This window comes from Taudactylus pleione, unplaced genomic scaffold (genome assembly GCF_031769625.1).
Source record: "Taudactylus pleione unplaced genomic scaffold, aTauple2 ptg000127l, whole genome shotgun sequence".
In the NCBI taxonomy this organism is placed as follows: Eukaryota; Metazoa; Chordata; class Amphibia; order Anura; family Myobatrachidae; genus Taudactylus; species Taudactylus pleione.
This window is the reverse complement of record NW_028284529.1, coordinates 21,093,539-21,119,858: the sequence shown is the minus strand read 5'-3', so window position 1 is coordinate 21,119,858 and position 26,320 is coordinate 21,093,539. Positions and strand designations below refer to the sequence as shown.

Here is a 26,320-nt window from a genome sequence, read left to right as displayed (position 1 = left end):
TTACAATCCACTGGGTTTGCAACACTGTAATCTAAAAAATGACGTCTATCCCATTATTATTTATCCAATATGCCCAAAGGGTTGTGGTATAACTTGCCGACATTAGAAGGTCGACACCAGAATGTCGACAGGTTTTGAATGTGGACAGTCAGAATGTTCAAATGGTCATTAGGCGACAATCAATATGTAGACATGTATTAAGATCGACATGTTCTAAATGACGACATGTTCAGAATGTTGACATTTAACATGTCAACACCAAAATGTCAACATGCCTTCTTTTTGTTATTTTAGCCTAACCCTAGCCCTAAATCTAATTCTTATTAGTGGCTTGTGTTCTTTATTCACAGCCTCTGAGGGCCAGACCAGCCACATAGGTTTTAGCTTAACCCTAAACCTAACCCTAGCTCACTTTATGGTTTTGACATTCTGACTGTTGACCTTCTGAATGTTGACAAGTAGACTGGATACCGCACAAGAGACTCTTATCTGACTAATTAGACTGTCACATTCATTAATTTAAATGCTGGCAGTGTACCCTCCACTGCTGCTAAGCCTTTCCAAAACACTGATAAGTAATGTACGCCTTCTGAATAGATCAAACTGTTTCTACTGCCACATAATTTCCTCATGTCCTCAGCAGTACAGGAATGGAGGGAAAATAGGGACAGTAATCCCATTATATAGCATATGTGCCAACATTTGTGCAATATATATCTCCCTTAGTAACCTGCAAATATTGCCACCAAGCAATGGAGCTCATTCAGACCCATTCGCAAACGGCCGCTCGCTCTTACGCGTCCGAATGGTAAGCGACCGCGCATGCGCACGCTTTGTTCTGCATGTGCGCTTTCTACTCGGCGCGATCGCAATCCGCTCGCTCGCCCAGCAAAGACAGCTCAGTGCCTGGAGAGGCCGTTTGTGGGTGGTAACAGGGGCAGGACACTAATAACAGGCTAGTGGAGGAGCGAACGTAGGCGTGCCTGAGTGTTTCAACGTCGTTTCAGAGGCATGCATGATTAACAGCCAGCGTCATAGTACACGTCACCTGCTTGTTTTGTACACAGAAGTTCTCGCAGTGCTAGCAGTGGGGTAAGGCAACCACAAGCGCTGCAATCCCTTCCGATGGTTCTCGATGTATCAATGTTTCAATACACTTCCTGGAGATGACGTGCGTTAGTGGGCATGTCTACATACGCTAATGGGCGTCTATAGACACAAAGTGATCGCTCGCCAAGACAAAGTGGGCGTGCTTAAGCCTTTCCGAGCAAGCGCCTGCCATGCCGTCACTTAGCCGAATTTGCATACGCTGGCGCCGAGCGATTGCATCTAGCGAGCGGCTCTGAATGAGCTCCAATGTGTCACTATGTGGCTGATCTGGCCTTCGGAGGCTGGGAATAAAGAACCCAAACCACTTAAGCAGCAAAATGCCCACACCCAAATGGCCATGTTGAAATAAGATTTAAAGTCAACCGTGTGCTGCCATGGGCCTGATTCAGGTTGGTTCGCAAGGCTGCGTTCGCACGCAGCCAGCCGATGTTTGCATTCTGCGCATGCGTATAAGACGCATAGTGTTCACACAGTGATTAGCAGGGAGTGACCTTTGGGGGTGATGACAGGGGGTGATCAGAGAAACGCAGGCGTGCCTGGGCGTTTAAACGCCGTTACAGGGGCGTGCATAATTCAGCCCCTGTTATAGCATATGCTGGCAGAAGTCTAGATGGCGACAGGAAGTTTAGCAGTTTCTGCGGTAGGGTCAGGTCAAACACAACTGTGCGGATGGTTCCGATGTTATTCGATGGTACCGATGCCATGCAATTGCATTCATTAGCATATTTTCGCAGCGAGCAGGCAGGGTGCATGCGAACATAGTCTTGCGAACCAACCTGAATCAGGCCCTTTATTTGTGTATAATCCCGTCCATACATACAGTATATAATAAAACACAAATTATTCTTAAACTATCTGAATGATGATTTCCAATATAGAGACATGATTAAAATAAAGAGAAATAAGGCAACAACAGCTTAAATTAGCACACACCAATAAAAAGAAAAAAGGGAAAAAACAAGTAACATAACACACACTGGTGAGTGGATACACCTTGGATTGATTGGCAGATTGGATTTTTATAATACAGAAATATATTTTTTTCTCAATAATTTGGACTTTGCATATAGATGAGAGTTATATATACTGTACTTACCCTTGACCTCTCTTCCAGCTTTGTCATCATTACAACTGTGGCACTGCGCTGCTCCCACATCATTCTCCAGAAATCTCCAAAGGTTTCTGGAAGAGGCCCTTGTGTTGCTATATAGGCATTTTGTTTTCTGTAACCATCAATGTAATTGGAATTGATGTAGTCACTTCCTGGTATGCCTGTAAAAAGTTATTGAATGTGGGATTAGTTGTAATGATCCATCAGACTTCTCTGTGATACAAATGTTAGTAAAGTTTTGTTTTCTGTATGTGATAGTTTCATATTGTTTTCAAATAACTATTAAAGGAAGGTCACTTCCAAATCCTAAAATACTTTTTTAATAACATTATATACACAGACTAAATATTGGCAATACGTTTATTTGGGTTAAAATCAGAAAGTTAATCATTTGGACAAAAATAACGTACTGGCCATTAGGTTTAATATATACAAACTCTCAGGCTTATAAACAATCTCATTGTTGTACTTATATATAAAGGAAGGAGACAAGCAACGGTTCTTAACCTTTAGTGTGAATTACTTGCAGATAAAATAAGCCAATGCCAAACTGTCTGTGCAGAACATGTAGTTACAGAGGGTAAATATATTCTGAAACTAAGGTATAAACAAGCATTGCATAGGCAAATGAAGGGGGGTTTCCAGTTGCCCAGAAACCCAAACCGGCCAGCAGCTCAAATCATAACCACAATATCAGGGATGAAGTTGGGATCCTGGCACACAGAATGGCTGGCGATCAGGGATGAAAATGCCGGCACCAGCATACTGGCACCTGCAATCTCGGCGGGTAAGTTTCAGGGTTAGGGGAAGGATTAAAGTTAGGCTGCGGGAGGGGAGGATTAGGCTATGGGAGGGAAGGATTAGGCTGCAGGGAGGGAGGGTTAGGGTGAGGCTGCAGGGAGGGTAAGGGTTAGGCTGCAGGAAAGGTGGGTTAGGGGTTAGTGTAGGAGTACTTACCTTTGGGTATTCTGACTGACGAGATGCCACTGTCAGTATTCTGACCGCTGGCATCATGACCACTAGGATCCCATACCCAACCCCAATATCGAAAGTATATAATATGATTTTACTAGGGCTACAGCCGCACCATGCAGTATCAGGGACAAAATGGAGGGTATGCACATGCCCAGTGGCAACAATTTTTCTTACCATATATGTTGTGTGTGCAGTGGCATAACGTGAGAGTGTTGGGCCCAGGTGCAATAGGGCATATTCAATTAGGTGCGAGTTTCCTTAAAAACTCACACCTGCAGGGCTTTTCCCCCAGGTGTGAGATTTTTGCAATCAATTGGTTTTTACATAGCAACTTGTTATTGAAAAGTTTTTTTCCAACAAATTTAAATGGGAGTGGGGGAAGGGAAGGACAGAAGGCAAGAAGGGGAAGGAGGGTAGGGAAGTTTGATGTTTTTTTGAGTGCTCAAGTTTTTTTTTAGCACCTCCAGGACATGTTCAATTTTCCTATAATCCATTTAAGGAAAAATTGTTGTCACATGCCCTGGACCCCTTTGGACAACCCCCTTCTCTAATGACTAATTAAGCATTACAAGTTTCCAACTATTTTCATTTGCTTAATTATACCTTAATTACTCACCTTCTGCAGCACTGTCTTCCTCCTCCGTCTCTTCTCCAGCATCACAGACAGCTTCAATGGACCGGGCACAGGACAGCTACTACTAACCTTGTACCCACTCCCTGCACACACTACACTACACTGCCCATAACCATGCTTCCGCTGCCCGCACACACTACATATAGTGTATCTCCCAACATTCTCATATGCCGCTACTAAAGTGGGCATAGCTCGTGATTGCTTGGCCATGCCCCCCTGTATTATGACATTTTGGGGGCATGACCATGTGTCACGTCCCCATTTCTCGTCACACTGGGGGTGAGCCCAACCCACCGGCAACCCAGTCTCTCCCGGCACTAAATGGACGCTGCCCACATGCGTGTGGCATTCATTCATCACCACTGTGTCCCCCACAGAAACTACTACATGCAGCATGCATGCACACTTCCTCCAGTCCACACTGTCCACAGTCACATCATTTCACAAAAATCACAACAACATCAATTCAAGATGTCTGACAACAGACTGATAAGTATCTTTTTAGTTTAAAACTTAAACTCACTTACTTTTTATGCTGCTGCAGCTGTATAATGCATACAGATACAGGGAGGAGTGCAGGGCAGACATGGTAAATGCTACGCTACAACAGCTGGCTTAGCTGTGCCAGGCTCAGGACTGGCCAGGGCAGAAATCAGTGTGGCACCTCTCCTCTGGTTATTCGCAATGGGGACAGTCAGCAGATCATAACGTCAAATCCCCTGACAACAGCCGTACTCAGAAACTCAGTGGAGGTGAGATGAGAAAAGGGGTGAGGAGGCGAGACTCAGAGAGGAGGGAATGGGTGGAGAGGGGCCCCCCTCCTCTCCTGTAGCTGGACCTACATCTTAGTCATGGGCCGCAGCCACCACAGTTGGCCCCTCCGTGTTGGCATGCCTTGGTGCACTGCACCAGCTCCCCTATACCTTTGGCTTACAAGTGAACATGTTGGTGCTTGGTTGTAAATGTGCATGTTTTCACCTGTCACGTGACTACCTTATAACAAACTAATGTGAAGTTATGCCAATGACGACACACTATATATTGTTAATAACAATAACAATACCACAGAACAGTGAGCGTGCTACACATATGGTAAACATGGGGTAAATTATAAAGCTGCCCTTGTACTCTCCTCATTTATAGTTATTGCAGTTCTAATGTTTTTAGAGTGATTATAAATTGAAAAAAACATTGATTGGCATGTGATTTTTACACTCAAGAGCTGCTTGTTCACAAAATAAACCTTACGTTTGATTTTGTTGTTTGCATGTTATCTAATCAATAGCAGGTTAATGATTTTTTTTTCTATATATAATGTATAATTGGTTTGTAATAAAAATCACCCTGTGAGTTATTGTACATGTAAACAACACACTTATCCTTTAATCAATAGAACATTAAAGAAACTATGTAGCTTTAAAGAACAGTTACTCTCATGCTGATTATTTGTGAAAATATTCCTGGCATAGTAAGGCACTTTACTGGCAATACAGTAAATGTATTGAATTTCAGAAGTAATGGGATTGAATGTTTTGGTTGCTGGAGGGTGCCAGCAAGCAGTGCAGTTTATCAATGTAATTATTCTTTTGAATCCTCTGCCTGCAGTGTTCTGGAGCATCTTGTTACATGAGCTTCAGATTGCCAGGAGCTAAAAATTCACCTTTTAGCAGACTAGTGACCCTCCCACTAATAGGTGTACCATTATTAATAGAACCACTAAATAGAAATCCAGTCAAACATAAAAGAACTACAAAACACAAGTCTACATTTTATTCAACTCAATCTCATATTTAATTTGTCCCCTTGTCGGTCACTTTTTGAGTCATTTGCCACTTACCCATAATATTTTTTTCTTACAATACCTAGGGGTATATTTACTAAAGTGCGGGTTTTTAGAAGTGGAGTTGTTGCCCATAGCAACCAATCAGATTCTAGCTATTATCTTCTAGAAGGTGCAAGTTAAATGATAAGTCGAATCTGATTGGTTGCTATGGGCAACAACTCCACTTCTAAAATCAGACTATAGTAAGTATACCCACTAATGTCTTTCCTGGACCTCATTCACATGATCTATTTTCTTCACGACATGCTATCAATTTCTATTTTTACTATCCAAAACTGACCCTTTCTCTCTTATTTATTATGCCCATTAACGACCCATAATGTCTGTTGCTGTGTACATTTTGCAGACACCAGAAAAAAAAACAGTAAACACAAACAGAACTATAACTTTACAATTAACGGTTCCACCCTATTAGGTGCGATGATCTCGCGTGTGCGAATCTTCGCGGCAGTGGCCGCACTCTACGGAAGCCCAGATTCGCCTAATATTGCTCGCAGCTCCATAGGGCTCAGAGTAAATATATCCGAATCTGGGCTCGGGTCCGGTAGTGAAGGGTGCGAGATGCAGTGCCGTTGCCGGCGTTTAAACGCCATTGCAACGGCACATCGCACCATTCATACCTAATTGGATTGACACCTAAATGTTATATAAAGTCACTCTAATCTCAATTGTTTCCTTGCCCAATTTTGTCTATGTATTGCTATATATAAGTTATAACCTAATTTACAGCTTTGTCATAGCCTCACCTGCACCTGTCATTTTTCCAGACCTATGACTGACCATGCCACCAATCAGACACAACCCACGATTATATCAGCTCCCCCATTTTCTACTAGGAGTGCCCCCAAGCCATTGTCAAAAACAAAGGCTTCCTGTTGAATGCTGAGGTCTGCACATGGGATAAATCTATAGATTTATACCACAAGTGCAATGACTGCATCCAAAGCACAGTGGACACAGATAATGCCTGCCTGCCATTGATGCTTTTGGTTTATTTCAGTGTTGAATGTGTCTCCTGTACGCACTCTGTACTTTAATAAACAGAGTGATCAGCAATTGATTGCAGCAATCGTGCAATTTGCAATCGATTGTGTATTAAAATCTTTCCCTTTTTGAATCGATTGTGACATCTCTGCAATCTGCAATCGATTGAAAAAGGGAAAGATTTTTATACACAATCGATTGCAAATTGCACGATTGCTGCAATCCATTGCTGATGTATGGGGGCCTTTATTTATCATAGGGACCGACTTGCATTAAGACAGGTTCTCTGGCTGATTGCAAAATGTAATGGCTGGAGGTAGCTAAATGTAGAGTTAGTAAAACATAATTGTCTCCTGTACGTACTCTGCATTAGGCCTTACAGAAGCTGCTAGGTTATATCCTAAAAATATGAATAATCTGTATGTTATTCTAAAAATATTTACTTTAAACAAAGCAAAAAAGAAAAATTGTGTTACAGTGCCTTGCTGGAACGTCTGGATAGCATTAGCATTAGAGGAAAGACAAATGGAAAAGCCAGAAAAATAAAAAAAAATATTTGTTTCTGCAATTACTGAAAAAGATCAGGACAACATTTCAACTGTGGGTCGGCTCTTTAATGGTCTCGAGCTGTAAAGTCAAAACAATGAGCTTCACAACAGGTTGTCCGCTCCTTTCCATGTACACGAAAACAACTGTCTTCCTACAAATGAATGATCTCATTTGAAGATGGATTAGAGCTACTGATGTAGGCTGGAACATCACCAGTCTGACATATTGCTTTAGATTTGCAATATGCATAATTCAAGAGTAAAAAGAATATTCATTTTTCATACCTAGTATCACAGATTCAGTGATTAGCAGTCAATCACTTACAGAAAGCTATCATGCAAACAATCAAGAGAAACCCAAGTCAAACTAAGATGCTTTTGATTTAAACAGCAGTAGAGCTATATCAAACATTATTCTGGAAAGGAATCGTACAGATTAGAAGAATAATGAGCAGATGACCTTGGTCGGTTTGGTCCATGGCTGATATATAGGTAGAAAATATGATGGAGCTTTCAAAGTATAAGCAATAAAAGATTTGAAATAAATCATTTTGCATTTACAGTAAAGGCGCGATGTGGTTGGTGCAAGTTTATCTGGAAACTAATGACGTTCATTTCAAAGGGCAGGCAATGGCACATTATTTGTATAAACTTTAAAACCTATTTAGTAGGCACAGAGTATAATGGGATTGGATGGGGAATGTCAGTGACTGTACAGCACACAGACAAGATGATTACAGGCTAGATTACAGTGAACTAGTACTGACACCCATGTTTAACCCATTCTATGTTAGACAATAAATGTTAAAAAAAGCCCATGTCGTTTATAACATGGAACCATTGTTGATTGCACTAGAGAAAATTAGAGCTTTGGAGAATAAACTGTTCTTATTAAAGGTGGAGCTAAAGATGTGGCCTTATTTATTATATTTAGAAAACGGGAGCTAATGCTGCACATTAATAAAGCAATTCGGACTACAAATTTAGTCAATACAGATTTAGATCATTTTAACCCCAAATTAAAACATTTGTGGGTCCAAAATGAGCAGAAATCCTGACTACTATCTGATAAGAATCAGCTGGCTGTTGGCGGGGTCAGTACATTAATCCTGGTAAATCGAGAACCTCAATCTATATATGTGTACTACTGCTATTGTGTAGTTATGATCTGACTACACAAATAGGGCCCATGAAAAATCACTTTGCATGATCACTAGGAGACTGAAAACGTTCACTCACCTGCTTGGACAATTTGGACATAGACCTGCCCAAGCATAGGTAACATAACAGTGTGGATATACTGAAAAACTTACTTAATCAACAGTATCACTGGTATATAAAGCAACATGGACTGTATGCGACCCAGCCAAGCAATGCCTGAACTGATATCATATTATGCCACATTTTTTATGAGGTAAAACATAAAACAGTTACCCAATCAAATGGAAAGTATGGGAGAGTCAACAACTAACCTCTCTGTAAGTTTATTGTTTGCTGAATGTCTATATAGCATTTTCCCATATTGTGCATAACTCTATAGTATGTTATCGCTTTAAAAACACTGGGTGGCAGGATAATGAAATACTAACAAAATAACTATTTATCTGCAAGGTATAAAAACAAAACACTTGAAATACTTTTCATAGCCCACTGAGTATAGCGCTACTTAAAACTGTGTGTTAGAAATAATTGGGGGAAAATGTATATTGTCTCTGGCCCTTATGCATTCCTATCCTATACATAGTTTAGAAACCCCCACTCCGGAGGCTAATGTTCTCAAAGATTAAAGAAAGACACAACTGGTCTGTTACTAATGACCTGGTACACCAGAGATCATTTGCTTTGTGATAATGGAATGAGATAGCAAGTAATGTTGTCATCTGTATCTGACGCAAGGAAATGAGAAAATATTTAATACATTTTTATTAGATTTTGCATTGCTTTCTTTCTAAGCATGCATCAACAAAAGTACTATACATTCACAATGCCACATCTGTTCTAGAAGCCTGAATTCAGCAATACTGTAATATGAGGGCGTAAAGCTGACAAGGGACATTTATAAACTAATATATTGTGTATGTGCTACCAGAATATATTAAAATGATTCTCAACTCCATTATGATTTGAAAAAAAAATATATGTAAATTTCTTCTGAACAAAGCATGTCATTTCTTGACTTGTTTTATTACGTGTAACATAATTTGCACTATTTGCTGCTGGACAAGTTACATATTTTTTCCCTCAAGGTGCTAAATTGTTCTTTAAAACAACAGTCACAGAAATCACAGTATGTATGTATTAGGGATATATGGTGTGAATTGATATTTGGAATTACCCATTGCTAAAAGAATATTTGATGTTACTTGTTATGATGTTTGATATCTGTAAAGTATTGCTACCCACAGAGAAGGAGAGACTAAAACAAGCATGGGCAAATACATTTGGAAAGTAATTCTGCCATATAGACAACCACTGCAGAGCACAAAGAGGACACATAAATATTGTGGTGCAGTGCAGACAATAGGATCAGATTATTATTTTTACATCATGTCAATTTATCTATGTACATACATATTTTAAATCTACAGGTTGGGTGTAAAAGCTTAATTTCATATTTGAGTGCATTTCTTAGATGTATTTTGCAGCTGTTTCAGTTGAAGTTGGATCTTAAACAATATAATGCTCTTACTAGCTACAGGTTGGTCTAGTCTGAGAACGTTCCGTTATCATGTATGTTTGAAGGTTGGGTCAAAGTCAAGGTGCTGTTAACTTAGGAGTTACATACAGTACACACAGTCACTGGATAGAAAAGGCGCAAATATACTCCAAAGGCATACATCATAAGAATCTATCATTCATATGTACTGTACAATAGATGTCAAACTGACAACCAATGGAGGAAAACAAATAGATAGAGCTAATAGTGTGAAATACAATACAAAATAAAAGTGTTACAATAAGGCAAAATATTACAACATTTTATTTTTCCTTAATACAGAAGTTCTGCCAGAAATAATAGTAATAATGATAATGCAGCAATCGCCTTTCAATAACTAGAACATTTGGGCGGGTTCAATGTCTCTGATTTTATCAACAGTCAATTTTCCACACAACATAAATCTTTTTGTGTCAGTGTCAGAACCCTGTGTGTAACCAGGTTCCTGTGTTCTTCTAGTATATTAACTACAATACTTTATTAGATGGAGCTGTCCTTTAAATAGTCATTAAACATCAAAGTACCCTACAAACTATACTGTAAAATGAAATATGTATCTAAAATTAATAATGAAATATCATCTATAAGCCATATTATCATCTACAAACCATATTAGCATAACAACCAACCCCCTCCCCCCATATCCCCTTTCTGGATCTGCCACTGTAATGATCTGGCAGAATGTGTGCTTTGCAGTGCAGAGAATCATTCAATTGAGTCCAATCCCTAAATTTCCCACAACGGAAAATAACCCTCTAGTGGGTTAGAAAATACATGGCCTGAATTAAACAACAATGATGGGCTTAAGAGTGCAGTAAAACTCTCTGAAATACACAAAGTTAACAGTTTTAACCACCAGCATCATTTCTAGAAATACAACATAAAAACCGAACATGGATAGAAACAACTTTCTGAACTCAGTAAAGCAGCTGTTCATGATAGCTTGAGACGTTAATACCACTGTTCATTGAAGAAGATTTTGCTTACCTTCAATGGCTGAAAGCAGAACACGTGAGTGATCATATGCAATTACATTTGCATATCTATTCTTTGGTTTATTAACTTCCAGGTTAGAGTGCTCCCATGTGAACTGTTGTCCTGGGTCAATAGACTGTAAATGAAACAAAAGAGAACACAGTAGGATGTAAAATGTATCCGTTTTAAAGATAATGTGACACCCAAAGCAACCAAATAACAGAGATACAATGTTCCTTTTATAAAATGCGAGGAACCCAGTGCAAAGTGATTCAGAAAATCTAAGGGGCTGCCACAAATATATTAAAGCCTAGAGAACATGTGTTAAGATAAAATATCTACGGACAAAAGCAAATAAGTTAGATTATACTATGTAAGACTAAAATAGCTATTTGATATTTGTTCCAGGCTTCATATATTTATCTCTTTTTAATAGGACTTACCATTTGGGACTTTGGGCCTGATTCAACATGGATCACGGCTACGTAATTGCTTGCAATGAAGCTGCGAAAATATGCTAATGTCTGCCACCGCTCAGCCAGCACAGAGACGCCCACTACTGCCTCCTCACATCCGTAATACCTCGCAGTCCTGCGTATACATCGGTAACATCGAAGCACATCGGGCAGTCGCGCACAATTACAGCAGCTCTGACCCGTCACAGAAATTGCAAGTCTCGTTACATGCAGTAAGTACTCAGGTTGCGTAGGCAATCACAGTGGCTAATTTATGCACGCCCATGCAAAAGCGTTCAAACGGACAGGCACGCCTATGTTTCTACAACCACTCCCCCGTCACCACCCCCAAGTGCTCACGGCCTGTCACTCACTTTGCGATGGGTTCCTGTCTGCCTGCATAATCGCAGTGCGATCACCATGCACGCATAGTGCGGTGCATTCGAATGCACAGTATGCAACAATCAGCCGAGCTGCGTACGCGGTTGCGATCCGCGCTGAATCAGGCCCTATGTTAGACTCTATTACGCAAACTCACAGTGAGGTTAGCATTGTGCACCTTTGTTTTATTCCCTTTAGTTCTGCATGATTTGTTACAGTATGCCAGTCATGATTATATGTGATAAATTTACACAAATGAATGCATCTACTGCACTGTATATCTTAACTTGCCTGAAATACTATAAAAATGCCATACAAACATACCTAACCTATTACAGATGTCTGTAACACATATTTTGTTCCTCTGGCTTTCTTAACATTGTATGTTTTTATTCCATACTAGTCTTTTTTTATCATCTTTCTATTGTAAATGTATATATCCTCATGCCTTTTTTTATTAAAAAAACTTTCCTTAGTAATTATAGTACTTTTATAGAGGTCCTTACCTTTAGTTCCTCACCATGAACTGAATTAAGTAGGACCAAGAACTGTATAATAGCAAGTGTTTCCCATGCATTCTACTGACTGAGAAAAGCCCATAGTTTTGACGTACCCTCAACTATCAGATTTATCTGGCAACATGCAATGCCAAACCATTTATATAAATACATAGAACATTCTTATCTTTATGGGTCATTATTGGGCTTTAAAGCATTTCGCCCAGTAAGAAATCACAAATATATGCATTTTGTCAGATTATTGTTACTGTACATATTAAAGCTGTATACATTTTTGTACTGTTCTTGATTCAATCCAAGTTTTATGTCTTGATAAAGGTGACTCACCCAATCATTACCTGATGAGCAATGCAATCACATAATTAATGGGCTGGTGATTATGTGCTGCTCATAATCAGCATTCTCAGTTCAAATCACCAATGCATATATTTTTAATAAGACTGAATTGTAATTTGGTGTTGTTCTCCCAAAGACTATACATGCCACGCCAAGCAGACTAACGCAACTTAGATTATGACAAGTCAATCAGATGTCATCCATTCAGGAGATTATCAATGCACTAGGCTACAACCATCTGAATAATACATAGCACATATATATATATATATATAAATATATATATACACAGTATATATATATTTATTTATATATATATATATGTATATATATATATATATATATATATATACAGTCAGGTGCATAAATATTGGGACATTGACAGAATTTTCATATTTTGGCCTCTACTCACCACCACAATGGCTTTGAAAAGAAACAAACAATATGTGCTTTAACTGCAGACTTTTAGATTTAATTTGAGGGTAATTACATCCAAATCAGGTGAACGGTGTAGGAATTACAACGGTTTCTATATGTGCCTCCCACTTTTTAAGGGGCCAAAAGTAATGGGACTATCTACTCAAAAGCTATTTCATGGACAGGTGTGGGCTATTCCCTCGTTATTTCATTATCAATTAAGCAGGTAAAAGGTCTGGAGTTGATTCTAGGTGTGACATTTGCATTTGGAATCAGTTGCTGTTGACTCTCAATATGAGATCCAAAGAGCTGTCACTATCAGTAAAGCAAGCCATCAGTAGGCAGAAAAATCAAAACAAACCCATCAGAGAGATAGCAAAAACATTAGGTGTGGCCAAATCAACTGTTTGGAACAAAGAAAGAATGCACCGGAGAGCTCAGCAACACCAAAAGACCCAGAAGACCACGGAAAACAACTGTTGGATGACAGAAGAATTATTTCCCTGGTGAAGAAAAACCCCTTCACAATAGTTGGCCAAATCAAGAACACTCTCCAGGAGGTAGGTGTATATGTGTCAAAGTCAACAATCAAGAGAAGACTTCACAAGAGTGAATATAGAGGGTTCACCACAAGATGTAAACCATTGGTGAGCCACAAAAACAGGAAGACCAGATCAGAGTTTGTCAAACATCATCTAAAAAAGCCATTACAGTTCTGGAACAACATCCTATGGACAGATGAGACAAAGATTAACTTGTACCAGAGTGATGGGAAGAGAAGAGTATGGAGAAGGAAAGGAACTGCTCATGATCCAAAACATACCACCTCATCAGTGAAGCATGGTGGTGGTAGTGTCATGGCGTGGGCATGTATGGCTGCCAATGGAACTGGTTCCCTTGTATTTATTGATGATGTAACTGCTGACAAAAGCAGCAGAATCAATTTTGAAGGGTTTCGGCCAATATTATATGCTCATATTCAGTCAAATGCTTCAGAACTCATTGGACGGCGCTTCACAGTGCAGATGGACAATGACCCGAAGCATACTGCAAAAGCAACCAAAGAGTTTTTTAAGGCTAAAAAGTGGAATGTTATGCAATGGCCAAGTCAATCCCCTGACCTGAATCCGATTGAGCATGCATTTCACTTGATGAAGACAAAACTGTAGGGAAAATGCCCCAAGAATAAGCAGGAACTGAAGACATTTGCAGTAGAGGCCTGGCAGAGAATCACCAGGGATGAAACCCAGCGTCTGGTATTGTCTATGCGTTCCAGACTTCAGGCTGTAATTGCTTGCAAAGGATTTGCAACAAAGTATTAAAAAGTGAAAGTTAGATTTAGGATTGTTTAGTTTGTCACATTACTTTTGGCCCCTTAAAAAGTGGGAGGCACATATAGATACTGTTGTAATTCCTACACCGTTCACTTGATTTGGTTGTAATTACCCTCAAATTAAATCTGAAAGTCTGCAGTTAAAGCACATCTTGTTTGTTTCATTTCAAAGCCATTGTGGTGGTGAATAGAGGCCAAAATATGAAAATTCTCTCAATGTCCCAATATTTATGCACCTGACTGTATATATATATATATATATATATATATATATATATATTTATATATATATATATATATATATAAATATATTTCCATATGAATAAACTTCAGATGGTCAATTGTTAACTATAAGGTCAGACCACATATCACAAAAGTCAACACGATTGAAAATACATTGACAATCTAATAAAGCCATGAACTACATGTCACATGTAAGCAACTTTCACACTACCTTGTATTTGTTATTGTATGTAGAACAATATTGCAATTCTATTTTGAGAACTCTATATACAGTATATTGTTCTAATCACAGTAAACAAACATCTATTATTGTCTCTTTTTTATGACTATTGTGTGTTGAGATTTTGGTGCCCAATGCCTACATCAGAGGTTCCCATACTGGGTGCTTTGGCACTTGCATGGGTGCCACAGGACAATGTCAATGTGATAGACAAAACCAGTGCTGGTGGCTGTCAATCATAATATATGTGGAAAAGAGAAGCACAAACCTGCCCACCACCACATAACTGACACTATAAATGACAGGTAAGCACAAATTACATCATTTAATCATTTCTGCAGGGCTTCTCAATAAAACTTTTGGCTTAGGGGTGCTGTGGAAAAAATGCTGATTCTCTAGGGCGGGGTTATGCAGAAAACCATTGGCCTACAGTGTGGTTACTGTGAGCCAGCCATTTTTTCTCATATATAGTACTCTATTCCCTTGAGCAAATTCTTTTGAATCTCCATTGTAAAGTTATGTGATGCATCATAAGCTTTCTGGCATATACATCATAGTTCCCTTCACTTGCTAAAATATAGAATACATACAACACAGGTAATAAAACTCAGCTAGCAGATATAGGGCGTTGTATTGTTTGTATTGTCCTATTTTCTATAAAGGAACCTATTTAGTGTCTACCTGTAGATAAGTAACAAATATAAGCTCAAACAATGTAGCAGTGTTTGTAGTTTTTATACCTCCAGTGTATGGCGGAAAAGTACACTGAATGCCGACGGTTAAAGTTAAGCGCCACCAGGAGTCTTAGGGTTAAGCTGCAGAGGGAGGTTACTGTTAGGCTGTGGTGGGGGGGTTAAGGTTAGGCCCTAGGGGGAGAAATACTCATTGGAATGTTTGAGCATCAGAGGAAGAAGACGCTGCATCCGCCACTGTCACTGGGAGAAGGTAAGTGAGGGATGGTTTGTCGACAGTTCATCATGTCGGCATTTCATCCATGTAGATATGATGAATGTCGCCATGGTCACTGTCGACAGTTTGAACATGCCAACAAGCCGCATATTGACAGTTCAACCATGCCTTCATTCTCATGTCAAAAGGACGATTGTCGGCATGATAACTGTCGACAAATCATACCACATCTGTTATATAGTTTGTGTGTGTATAGCTATACATTTGGCACTGGTACTGCAAAGAATTATCAGCTATGACTGCCTGTAAATTATATCCTTCTATAACAAAACATTGTTACTGTAATAAAACCCTATTCCTGGAAATCAAGTTTGCATCAGGAAAAAATGGAAAATGCACCGTGTTGTCTCTAATACAATAAAATGCTGCTAATGTGGTAGAAACCTCAAATTTAATTTTGCTAGTAAGAACATACTTGTGATTATTAAGATAAATGACAGAATGATACTAGTAAGTTTATATCACATTAGGGACACTAATGTAATTAGCAAATCAAGGGGAATGTAATGAATGAATTAAGCTTAATGGTAATCGCAGTAATGCATTTTGTTCATCAACACAGTAATAAGTAGCAGTGAAAAGAGGCTTTTGAAAATTATCATAAAGTTAAAAGGTGTCAATAAACCTAAAATAAGCAATTTCACATACAGTACATTAAAACCAGAAGTACATAATACGGCTAATTTTTATTAGGACACAAGTCCTGTTTTTTACTGTAAAATACACCTCTCTTGTATTTGATGGTGGAAGGGTGAGGGAAGAGACATGCAAGCATACTGTAGGCCAAGTACAGTAAAGGTGTGTTTACTCATAATTCCTCTATAGCTAGAGGTAGTCACACGCCTGTCAGGAGATGTCTCTGGTATAGGTGCTTTACCCCTGGAGCATTCAGATGCAGCAGCACACACCTAGGCTGGTTGGTGCAGCTATGGTGAGACAAACAGTATTGGGACCCCCACAAAAACTAAAATAAGCTGGAAACTCTAGTAGGAGGCTGAATTCCATAGGGGACCTATGCACACCACAAAACATGCTCAGTTATAATGGTTATTGACCAGATGATTGTGATCAGTGATCTGGTATTTAGCACCCTTGCCCTTTCCAACATCAAACATGGAGCAGTGTGGAACTAGCAGCATGGTCAAAAGAGGCATCATTTTTTTACATCAATATTTTAAAACCATTGAGGATGCAAAAAATGCTGACTTTATTTAATTATTTATGTAATTGTTTCTATCCTGAGATCAAAATAAAAGAACAAGAATTGCAGTGTTGCAACCCGAATACCAAACATTCGTATATATAGAGAATAAAAAGAGCTAACACAGATTAGAAATCCAATTGTTAGTAACACAGTGACACGTAGTCTGATGGTACGGTGGTTAGCACTGCTACCTTGCAGTGCTGAGACCATGGATTAAATTCAGATCTGAGGCTATCTGTGTAGAATCTGTATGTTCTCCCCGTGTTTTATTTGCTTTCAACCCCAAAAAAATCTAATAAGTGCAATGGCATCTGACTCAACTGTGTCTGGTATGTGTGTTTGTGGTAGAGAATTAGGGGTCTATTTACTAAGGCTTGGATGGATATAAAGCGAACGTAGATAAAGTACCAACCAATCAGCCCACAACTGCCATGTCAAAGGCTGTGTTTCTTTCATCGAATACTTAGTAAATAGACGCCTTAGACTGTAAGCTCCAAAAGGACAGAACAGCAGTTACAGAATCAGTTATATTTATGTTTTAATTTCTAATGAGCAGTACAGCTAAGATGCCACCCTCCAGCCCTCTTCAAAACTCTCCTGTCTGTCAAAACTAATGGACCTGTCAATGGTCAGGATGCATCATAGATGTACCGATCCTTTCACACTCTTACAGTACTACGCTGCTCCATTAATGAACTCATCAGAATGCTAAATTGGAAATTTCAGTTCTAATTTGCAATAAAATCACCTGACAACAAGCTTAGCAGAAAGCCAATATGTTAAATTTGTTAATAAATATTAAAACCAAACCACTTTCATTGTAAGCAAAGCTGTAACTAGACTTTTTGGTGCCCTGTGCCAGAAAGAGCATTGGCGCCTCCCTTATTTTTAATATAGGGAGATAACACACCCGAAAAAGGGCCATGGCCTCATGGGGAAGGGCCAGGGAAGAGATAGGGGAGGCCAGGAGATGCTGGGGATAAACTAAGAGGAAGCTACTACAAGTGAGAATGTTAATAAACAGAAAATTGACAGGCCCGAACAGCGTTCCCTGCCCTGCGGTGCCCTGTGCCATGGAACTGGTCCCACACTAGTTACAGCCCTAACTGTAAGCGTAAATGTATTTGGGAAAGATACCTCGTATTCTTGAGAAAACTTCAAATTGTCATTAGCTTTCAGTCTTTCAATGTGATCAGCAAGCTCCAGAATAGAGATAGGTGGGTGACTGGCCATACCTGCAATGAAAGAAGAGTAAAAAACATTCTGTGAAGACAAATAGAACTCCCAATGTACATACATATGCATGGTGTATAGCTGGAAACAGTACAATGACAATGTGCGAGCAGTAAAGATGCTGTTATGAGTGAAAAGCAGGCAGATAAGATTGGTTACTTAAAGCTGGACATGCTTTGGAAGGATGAGCTTTAATACATGAGTCACCAAGCATATTCCCAAAGCCAACTCGCCTAGCGTGACGGGCATTATTGTGCAATGAATCATGATATTAGCTAGGTAAAAGAAAGTGACACAGTTAGACCACAGGTAGACACATCTATTTTACATCAATTCAAACCCTTTGTTCTGTATTTTATGAAATGGAAACTTAGATTAAGTGATGAGAAGCTAGTGAATGAAAGAGGCACAAAATGAAAAGTTCCTAAAAGAGAAGGTAAAGGAGTATTAAAATGACTAATGCATAATGAAGCAAAACTAACTTGAAGAATGGAGGTTACCAGAGTAACCGGCGACACCTGAACCTGAAAAGGAAATGGGGGTATAAATAAAAAAAACTGATATATGTCATGAAGAAAGCAATGGGTAGCCCAATCCCTTTTGCTTAAAGAGTGAGAATTTGTAGCTTAGTAATCAAGTCACTCGTGAAGCAAAAAGACAGGTAAGAAATAACAATGTTTTATGGAATGACTAATATGATTTTCTACAGTGAAAATAAAATACCTAAATTAACCCAAAATTACAAAAGTGGTTATATATGTAACCATGCACAATAATTGCTGTATAAAAGTTTTGAGTAGGTAAGTAGATAACTGAAAGCTCCAAAAATGCATTCACTATTAGTAGACTGTACAGGGAGGGGCTATGGGTGCGGCTCTGAAAGTGAACATGACAACCACTCTGCAAGAGGCATAAACCCATAGCCCAACCCTTTTATAACACATACAATCTATCTAAGGTGTAAACATCTCTGCATTACAAGATTAGTAATATAACAAAAATAAACTCATAAAACCATACCAGCTGCATAAATATTCATGATCACCAAGCCTGCTGCAAAAATACTGCAGTATGCCAATAGTCCCAGTAACCCAATAATTATTCTTTCAATAACAGACTCAACATGTTGTTGACATACATGTTACATGATGCTCAGACAGACACTGGTTGACCAAGCATTATTTAAGATATGATTCTACCCTATCTGGGTATATGAAGGACTCCCCAACCCTCTGGCCCAATCACAGGTCATACAGGAACACAACTAAACTGTAGAACTGAAGTAACATACATCAAAGGATATGTTAGGACTGGAAAGGAAACACTGATAGGCTTAGGGTGTTTAATCTTTAATTCATTATATAAATATAATTGAATATCACAATATAATCCTAAATAAGAGGTTCAAAAATGTGGTCTTCACGGCACCCTAACAGCATAGGTTTTAGAGACATCTATGGTTGAGCACAGGAGGTTAAATCAAATTGACTGAGGTACTAATTAAGTCACCTGTGGTCAAGCATGGATATCCTTAAAACCTAGTTTGACAATTTCCATTAAGTTACAATAAAATATATAGAAATATGAAATGACTTATTATACAATTGTGTGATGTAGATCCTAATCCCTAAAGTTTTTCTAAGTAATAACTTAGGAAAGACTTAATTTAGTATATTTGATTTTAAAAAAATGGTAATGTTCTTCTACACTACTCACTCATGTACTTAATTTATTATAGGTATGGAAAGCATTTGGATGGGGCTGAATTACTGTTCAAAGCTGTAAAGAGTAAAAGCCAACTGAAATGCGGACCCAATTAGTAACAACAACAGAAAATAATCAGAATATTTGCACATACACAAACTAAAAGGCACATTCACAGATACATGCATACTATGCAGTGATGTTGTAATGCCAAATTACAGAAATAAAACAATAAAAAGCATTGTGGTAATCAAAGAACAAAGGATTTGGCTTCTACTCAGTTCATAAGAATATATGAACAGAGAGACATACTGTACTGGTCGGAATGAAAATGAAATTAAAAAAAATGTGGACAACCACATTTATTTGGATTGAGTTTCTATACAGACCACAATTCTTGTGTCATTGTATGTTTACTATGGGAAATGTATGTCACATCCACTAATAGTAACTATACTAGTAATTGGTCCATTTATAATGTACTGGTAAATTTTAGATGAAGTGAATATTATTTTTAACATCAAATTCACAGAAATTTTTAGTTTGTGAAAACACTTCCAAATTTCCATGTTATGTGGTTTACTGTACATATGAAACAGTCACTTTGTAGTAAGCAAGGTCTGACTTTAGGTGGGTCTCATGGCACTGAGTTTTGTGGGTGCAGTGACACAAACACAATGGATACCTTGAATATATACTAAGCCTTGGCGAGAGATAAAGTGAAGAGAGATAAAGTACTAACCAACAATCAGCTTCTTACTGTCATTTTTCAAACACAGCCTGTAAAGTGACAGGAGCTGATTGGTACATGCTTTATCTCTCTCCATTTTACCTCTCTCCTAGGCTTAGTACAACTGCCTCTTCTCTTTTAAATGGTTTATATGAATATGAGCAGGTGAGAGGATAGATTATAAGAGAACCTCTTTACATTTATCAATGCCTCAGAATATTATGTAAGGCTGGTGCCCAACATATTCAATAACTTTTACAGTCAGGAGAGAGCAGTGATGTTGCTACAACTGAGATATATTCTCAGTTGTAGCAATATCACTGCTCTCTCCTGACTGTAAAAGTTGTTTATCCACAAAATCCAGTCAAAAGACTCGCAGAGTATCTCCACATTACAAAGTGTCTTACATAAGCCTGGATAATTTTAACAGACTTTTATGTAGTAGTTTCCCTAAGGAGAAATGGACAAATATGGGTCAAAGCGGCTTTAAAATAGACTTTCACTTACACACGATGGATGCATTCATCTTGTTGGCTGAACCAATGCAAACAAGAAAGCAGTCTGTCAATTCAATGGGAACCAAGGCATGTGACACAGGACATCACTGGCCAGCATATTACAGACCATTACTTTAAGTCACCAATAATTTATTTGATATAAACTTAATTTCTTCAGCCATTTATTGGCAGCATTTTCAGCTATTAGTATATTTCACTTTACATAAAAAGGATGTTGGTTCAACTCCCAAGTAAATTTATAAATTCACTCTGTTACCGCAAGTAGACATTAGTCACACAGGAACAAGTAATGCCAGGAATCTACCAGTTTTGATGGAATAATAAACTACCATTTTTAAAGAGACAATGAAGTCAACATTACAGGCAATTGTTTAATAAAGTACTTACCTTAATTCCTTGATTTATGTATATTTAAAGCTAAGATATATATTAACCTTTCCATGAGGTCATTCTATGTATTTTAATGGAATGCTGAGTCAGTGAAAATTGCTTAATGAAAAGATAAACCATTTAATCTAATTAAATATTTATGTAGCTTAATTAGCCTTTCTTCCTTAATTAATAAAAGCAGTAATATTTATAAATAAATATATACAGTACATGGTTTAATGGCTTCAGGATTAAAATGACACTATAAATATATTAAAGCAACCACCTTGAAGTCTCCTTGATTGAATACAAACTTTTTTATGGCATGAAAAGAATCTGATGTACACTTATAAAGCTGTCTATTAAGTTGTAGTCATGGAAACAGTGTGTGTAAAATACAGGGTCACCATTATGATAAACCTATAGGTATATTCCCAGTTACATACTTAGTGATCTTATTCACATGTTACACCATTTACTTTACTGGGAAAACATGTGACAAATCTACAATATAAACAATCACCATTTAACCTAAGTTCTATTGTAGTAAAGGTCCAATAATAATTTTGACTTTCAGGATCTTTATTCCACTTGTTTTTCACTTTCACTTTTCTCAAACTTCCATGATCAGATGGATGTTAGACATTACCTTTGATAATGTTCAGGTTAATTAAAGGGTATGATAGAATTTTATGTGGTAAGGCTGAAGCGTGTAGTCCGTATATGCAATATATTGAAAAATCTAATACTTTTACACAATGTAGTGAGTTTATATTTTTTTATTAAGGCATATTTTCTTCTGTTTTAAATCCTGTTTCCTAAATTAGAAGCTTAAAAATCAGGCTTAAAAAATAAAGCATAAAAGGAAAATAAAATTCTCAATTGAAAGTACAATGAATTTCATAGCACCTGGCTATTTTCTCAGACAGTGTTGAATGAATACATTTTAATTTGTAATACTGTGTTATTAAATTATTTTTAATTATTCCTTTAACCATTGTTGTCTACAATAGTGGAAAATTTTTTATTATATTTAAATTTTATTTATCCATGACAATAGTGAGTTGTAATATGATGCCATTAATCTAATAAATAATTTTATTATTGTTTAGCAATTTTTTGTTGGGTTACCCTTTGTGCCAATTGCAGCCCATACTTCATGTTTGAGTAGGAGGGTGTCTGACCACTTATATCGCGCTGATACTACCTTTAACAGTCCTATATTGCTAGGTTCCCATTAATGGGGAGTAAGGGACTAATTTTGCATAGCAAAAGTTTCATAATAAAGTTTGTACTCTTATCAGCGCCAGAGATAATCTCCTGTTTTCAATTCTATTCCCTTTGGGTTAAGTTGGGAAACCCACTAGTTCTCCACAGGTCGAAGAGATTGGGAATCCATTGGCATTGCCCCTACATTCATTTTTACATAACATATATCAGGGCACATTATAAAAAGTGGGAGAATAATGCTGCTAAACACACGTCCACTGGGAGAGGCCAATATGATCAGGGGCGTAAGTAGGGGTTTTGGTGCCCAGGGAAAGTTGACAAACACCCCCCCTTTCAATTTATGTGACCTGGGCCTATTGCCCAGGGTCTCTTACAGGAGCATGGGCCTAATGCCTTCCTATCAGGCCTGATTATCCCCATGGGCCAAATTTCTGACAACCTGGTGATCTAGGGAGGGGTTACTAATGGGAAGGCCTCATAGAGGGCCTAACTGTCAGTGGGAGAGGCTGCCATGGGGAGCTTTGTTCGCTCTTTTACTTTCCAACTACTGCAGCACTCTCCGGTCCTCAGCCGCATTTTTTTGCCACTGGCACATCTTGGCCAGCAGTGGCATCACCGGAGCTCTTCTCTCTTCAGACCAGCATCTTCTGTCTTCTTCTGTGGCCACCATAGCTCTTCATTCGCCGATTAACTTGATCTTCATGCCATGATGTGGCTGCTTTCTATTGGCTGCCAGTACGTGAGCTGTGATTGGCTCGCAGCCGGCGCCAAATTCAAATTGCCACAGCTTTTCAATAGCCACCGGTCCCTGAGCTGCACCCAGCTCGTGGCCAGCACTAAATGTCACCCGCCACTGCTCCTTGACTGGCGCTGGGAATACACACACTATCCCAGCGCCGGCCACTTATGTGTCCTGCTGGGGACACATTTCACTGGGCTGCACGACTTCTGGAGCTTGGATTACATACTTGATACCAGTGTTGGCTCCACACTGTGCCTGTAATGGTGCCCAGGGCACATGCCCCACTGGCCATGCCCTCATTACTCCACTGAGTATGATGTGATCCTATCATAATTGTGTCATTTGGCCCCATCCTGTTTTCATAGATGAGTGATTCTCATGGGCTTGATGATGATAATAGTGCAGCCTTGTCCCCATCAGTTGCCACCTGTATCTCCTCTTTGGGCTACTCCCAGAGATTAGATTATACAATTCAGCAAGTATGGCTTGTGTTAGTATGAGGAGGCTGCATGTGATTGGGGCAGTGTTATATCAGAGGATATCAGAGGCAGAAAACCACAGAGTAGTAATGTAAGGCTTTCTTGAAAGTAATGTCGGAAGTTGAGGAGTCAAACAAAAAGTCTACCTAGCCAACTAGTCAAAAGGTTCCACTTGCATTTCAATGCCTGGTAGTTAATATACTATTGTTTAGAGTTTTCATTAGGTCTGCGTTTTGATCATTGTTGTTGGCCAACTTCTGTACAGTATGTCTCTCATTCAATGTCTCTTGTTTAGGATAATGAGCCATTTAAAATTTTTATACCATAAAATTAACAGACAGCTCATTTTCAAGCACAAACTAAGACAATCTGAAGCTCAGTAGACTTCTAATTTCCTTTACATATGACTTAGATGAGATGCATGAGAATGAATGATGCTTCTCACCTGGTGTTTGAAAGTTAAGGCGCCGGAGTTCTACAGGATCAGTAGGATGATGTGAAGGTATTTCCTTGTTGTTAGGTAAGCTGCTCTTCCGTGATTCTGATTCTGTCCTTTTCCTGTTGATGAACATTCAAAATATAACACATTTTTATTGCAATACATTTTATCATATCTGTATTATCGCAATGCTTCAAAATGTCTAGTAAATGTGTTTATAATTAACACAATACATAATACACATATATGCTATGTGCCATCAATGTACATATAACCAAGCCATTCATCAATGTTACAACAATGTCAAAGTGGCACATTTCTGCAATACTAACAATAACACAAAATATGTTGTCAATCTTTTTTATTCTAAATAATATTCTATAAAAAAGGTATGTATGCTTTATACTGTATGTGGAAAAAAGTATTATGAGATCAATGTGCATGATATTTAAGCTGCGTTGCAATAGCATTTGTGTCTGTAGATAAAGTTCACATCACTGATTAATTCATCTATGAATTGGAAAAATTGGAGGCACCCAATAAATACAGACGCTTTGTGCAACATTATACAGGACTGCAATCTGCACAGTGGCATATCTATAATGGGTGCAGGGCCCACACCACACAACATGTACTCATATATAGCATTCACCGCTGCGGGGTGCCACGTCAGCACTGCACAAATTCCCAGGAAAATGGTACGTTAGCCATTTTCTCAGAGATTTGCAGATGCACAGTAGAGAAATCACCAGAAACATGGTGTGGGGGACATTTTTCCACAGACCTGTTGCCAGAGCCGTAAGTAGACTTTTTGTGCCCTCTGCCAGAGAGAGCATTGGCCCCCACCCATTTTTAAATAGAGACATAAGATAGTGCACCTGAAAAAGGGCCAAGGCATCATGGGGAAAGGACAGGGAAGAGATAGGGGTACTCCTGGTGCAGAACCACCCACTTCACCCTGTTTGTAGGTGGATAGGGGCGGTCTCCAGAAGACTTGGCCGGGAGTGCAACCCGATTTTCGAGAGCCCCCCACCTTTTGCATGAGAGTAGACAAGAATGCTTCACAGTAATAAATACTATTACATTTAGACTACCATAAATAAATTATTTGTCTTCTTGTTATTATTATTATTATTATTAGTAACATCATTAGACAATAAATTAAGGAAAAACTGATGGTGCAACATCCCTTCAAATCTTGTTGATTACCTAATCCACCTGGATGTACTCAATCCGATTGCTTGTATGACATCATTCCAATAGAAAACACTATATTAGAATTTATAAAATGTCTACATAAAAGAAAGATTAAATATTGAAAATAAAAATCACAGCAATTAATATTTCATTTCAGTGCCACTCTGTCTGTGTTTTATTGAAACGTATAATAGATGCCACTGGCAAGTGTCAATGTTTATTAGGAAACCATTGGCAGAGAGACAGATGGAGCCCTACTAGAGCATATTAGCGCATTTATGTGTTGTCAATCTGCTGCAACTTCTAGATTATGCTGAGGAGCCAAGACCATTGCTTTCACTAAACATACTGTATGGTTAATTGTTTTCTGAACACTGACAAAATCCCCCTGTAAAGGATCCTCTACCTCTCCGTGCTGCAAATAAGCAGGCTTTTGGATGGGGTGGGCTACAATGCGCTAGACCCATGGCTGAGTTGTTTAATGTGTCACAAAAGAACTCATCAGTTTCCTATCTTAATAAAATCTCCTGCCAGTGTCATTTTCACTGAGCATTTTCTGCTCACTTTTAGCATAACAAAGACGAGGAGTTTATTACCTATATAGAGGTATTGGAAACATTTAATTATTTGTAGGTGGTGATATCAGCAAACTGAATACTAATTACAAAAAAAGCCCAGGCAAGACAAGCCTCACAAGTGAGCTCAAG

General features: G+C 38.5%; 1 protein-coding gene across 1 annotated transcript in view; it reads right to left on the bottom strand.

Annotated features, from left to right (window-relative positions):
- Positions 1-26,320, bottom strand: part of PTPRD (protein tyrosine phosphatase receptor type D) — a 359,458-nt gene that overhangs the window by 55,860 nt on the left and 277,278 nt on the right. The window contains exons 25-28 of the mRNA XM_088472635.1: positions 24,423-24,535; positions 18,110-18,207; positions 10,909-11,032; positions 2,207-2,382 (exon numbers count right to left, since the gene is read on the bottom strand). Coding sequence (XP_088328761.1) covers positions 2,207-2,382; positions 10,909-11,032; positions 18,110-18,207; positions 24,423-24,535 — 511 coding nt within the window. The remainder of the gene's footprint in view (positions 1-2,206; positions 2,383-10,908; positions 11,033-18,109; positions 18,208-24,422; positions 24,536-26,320) is intronic.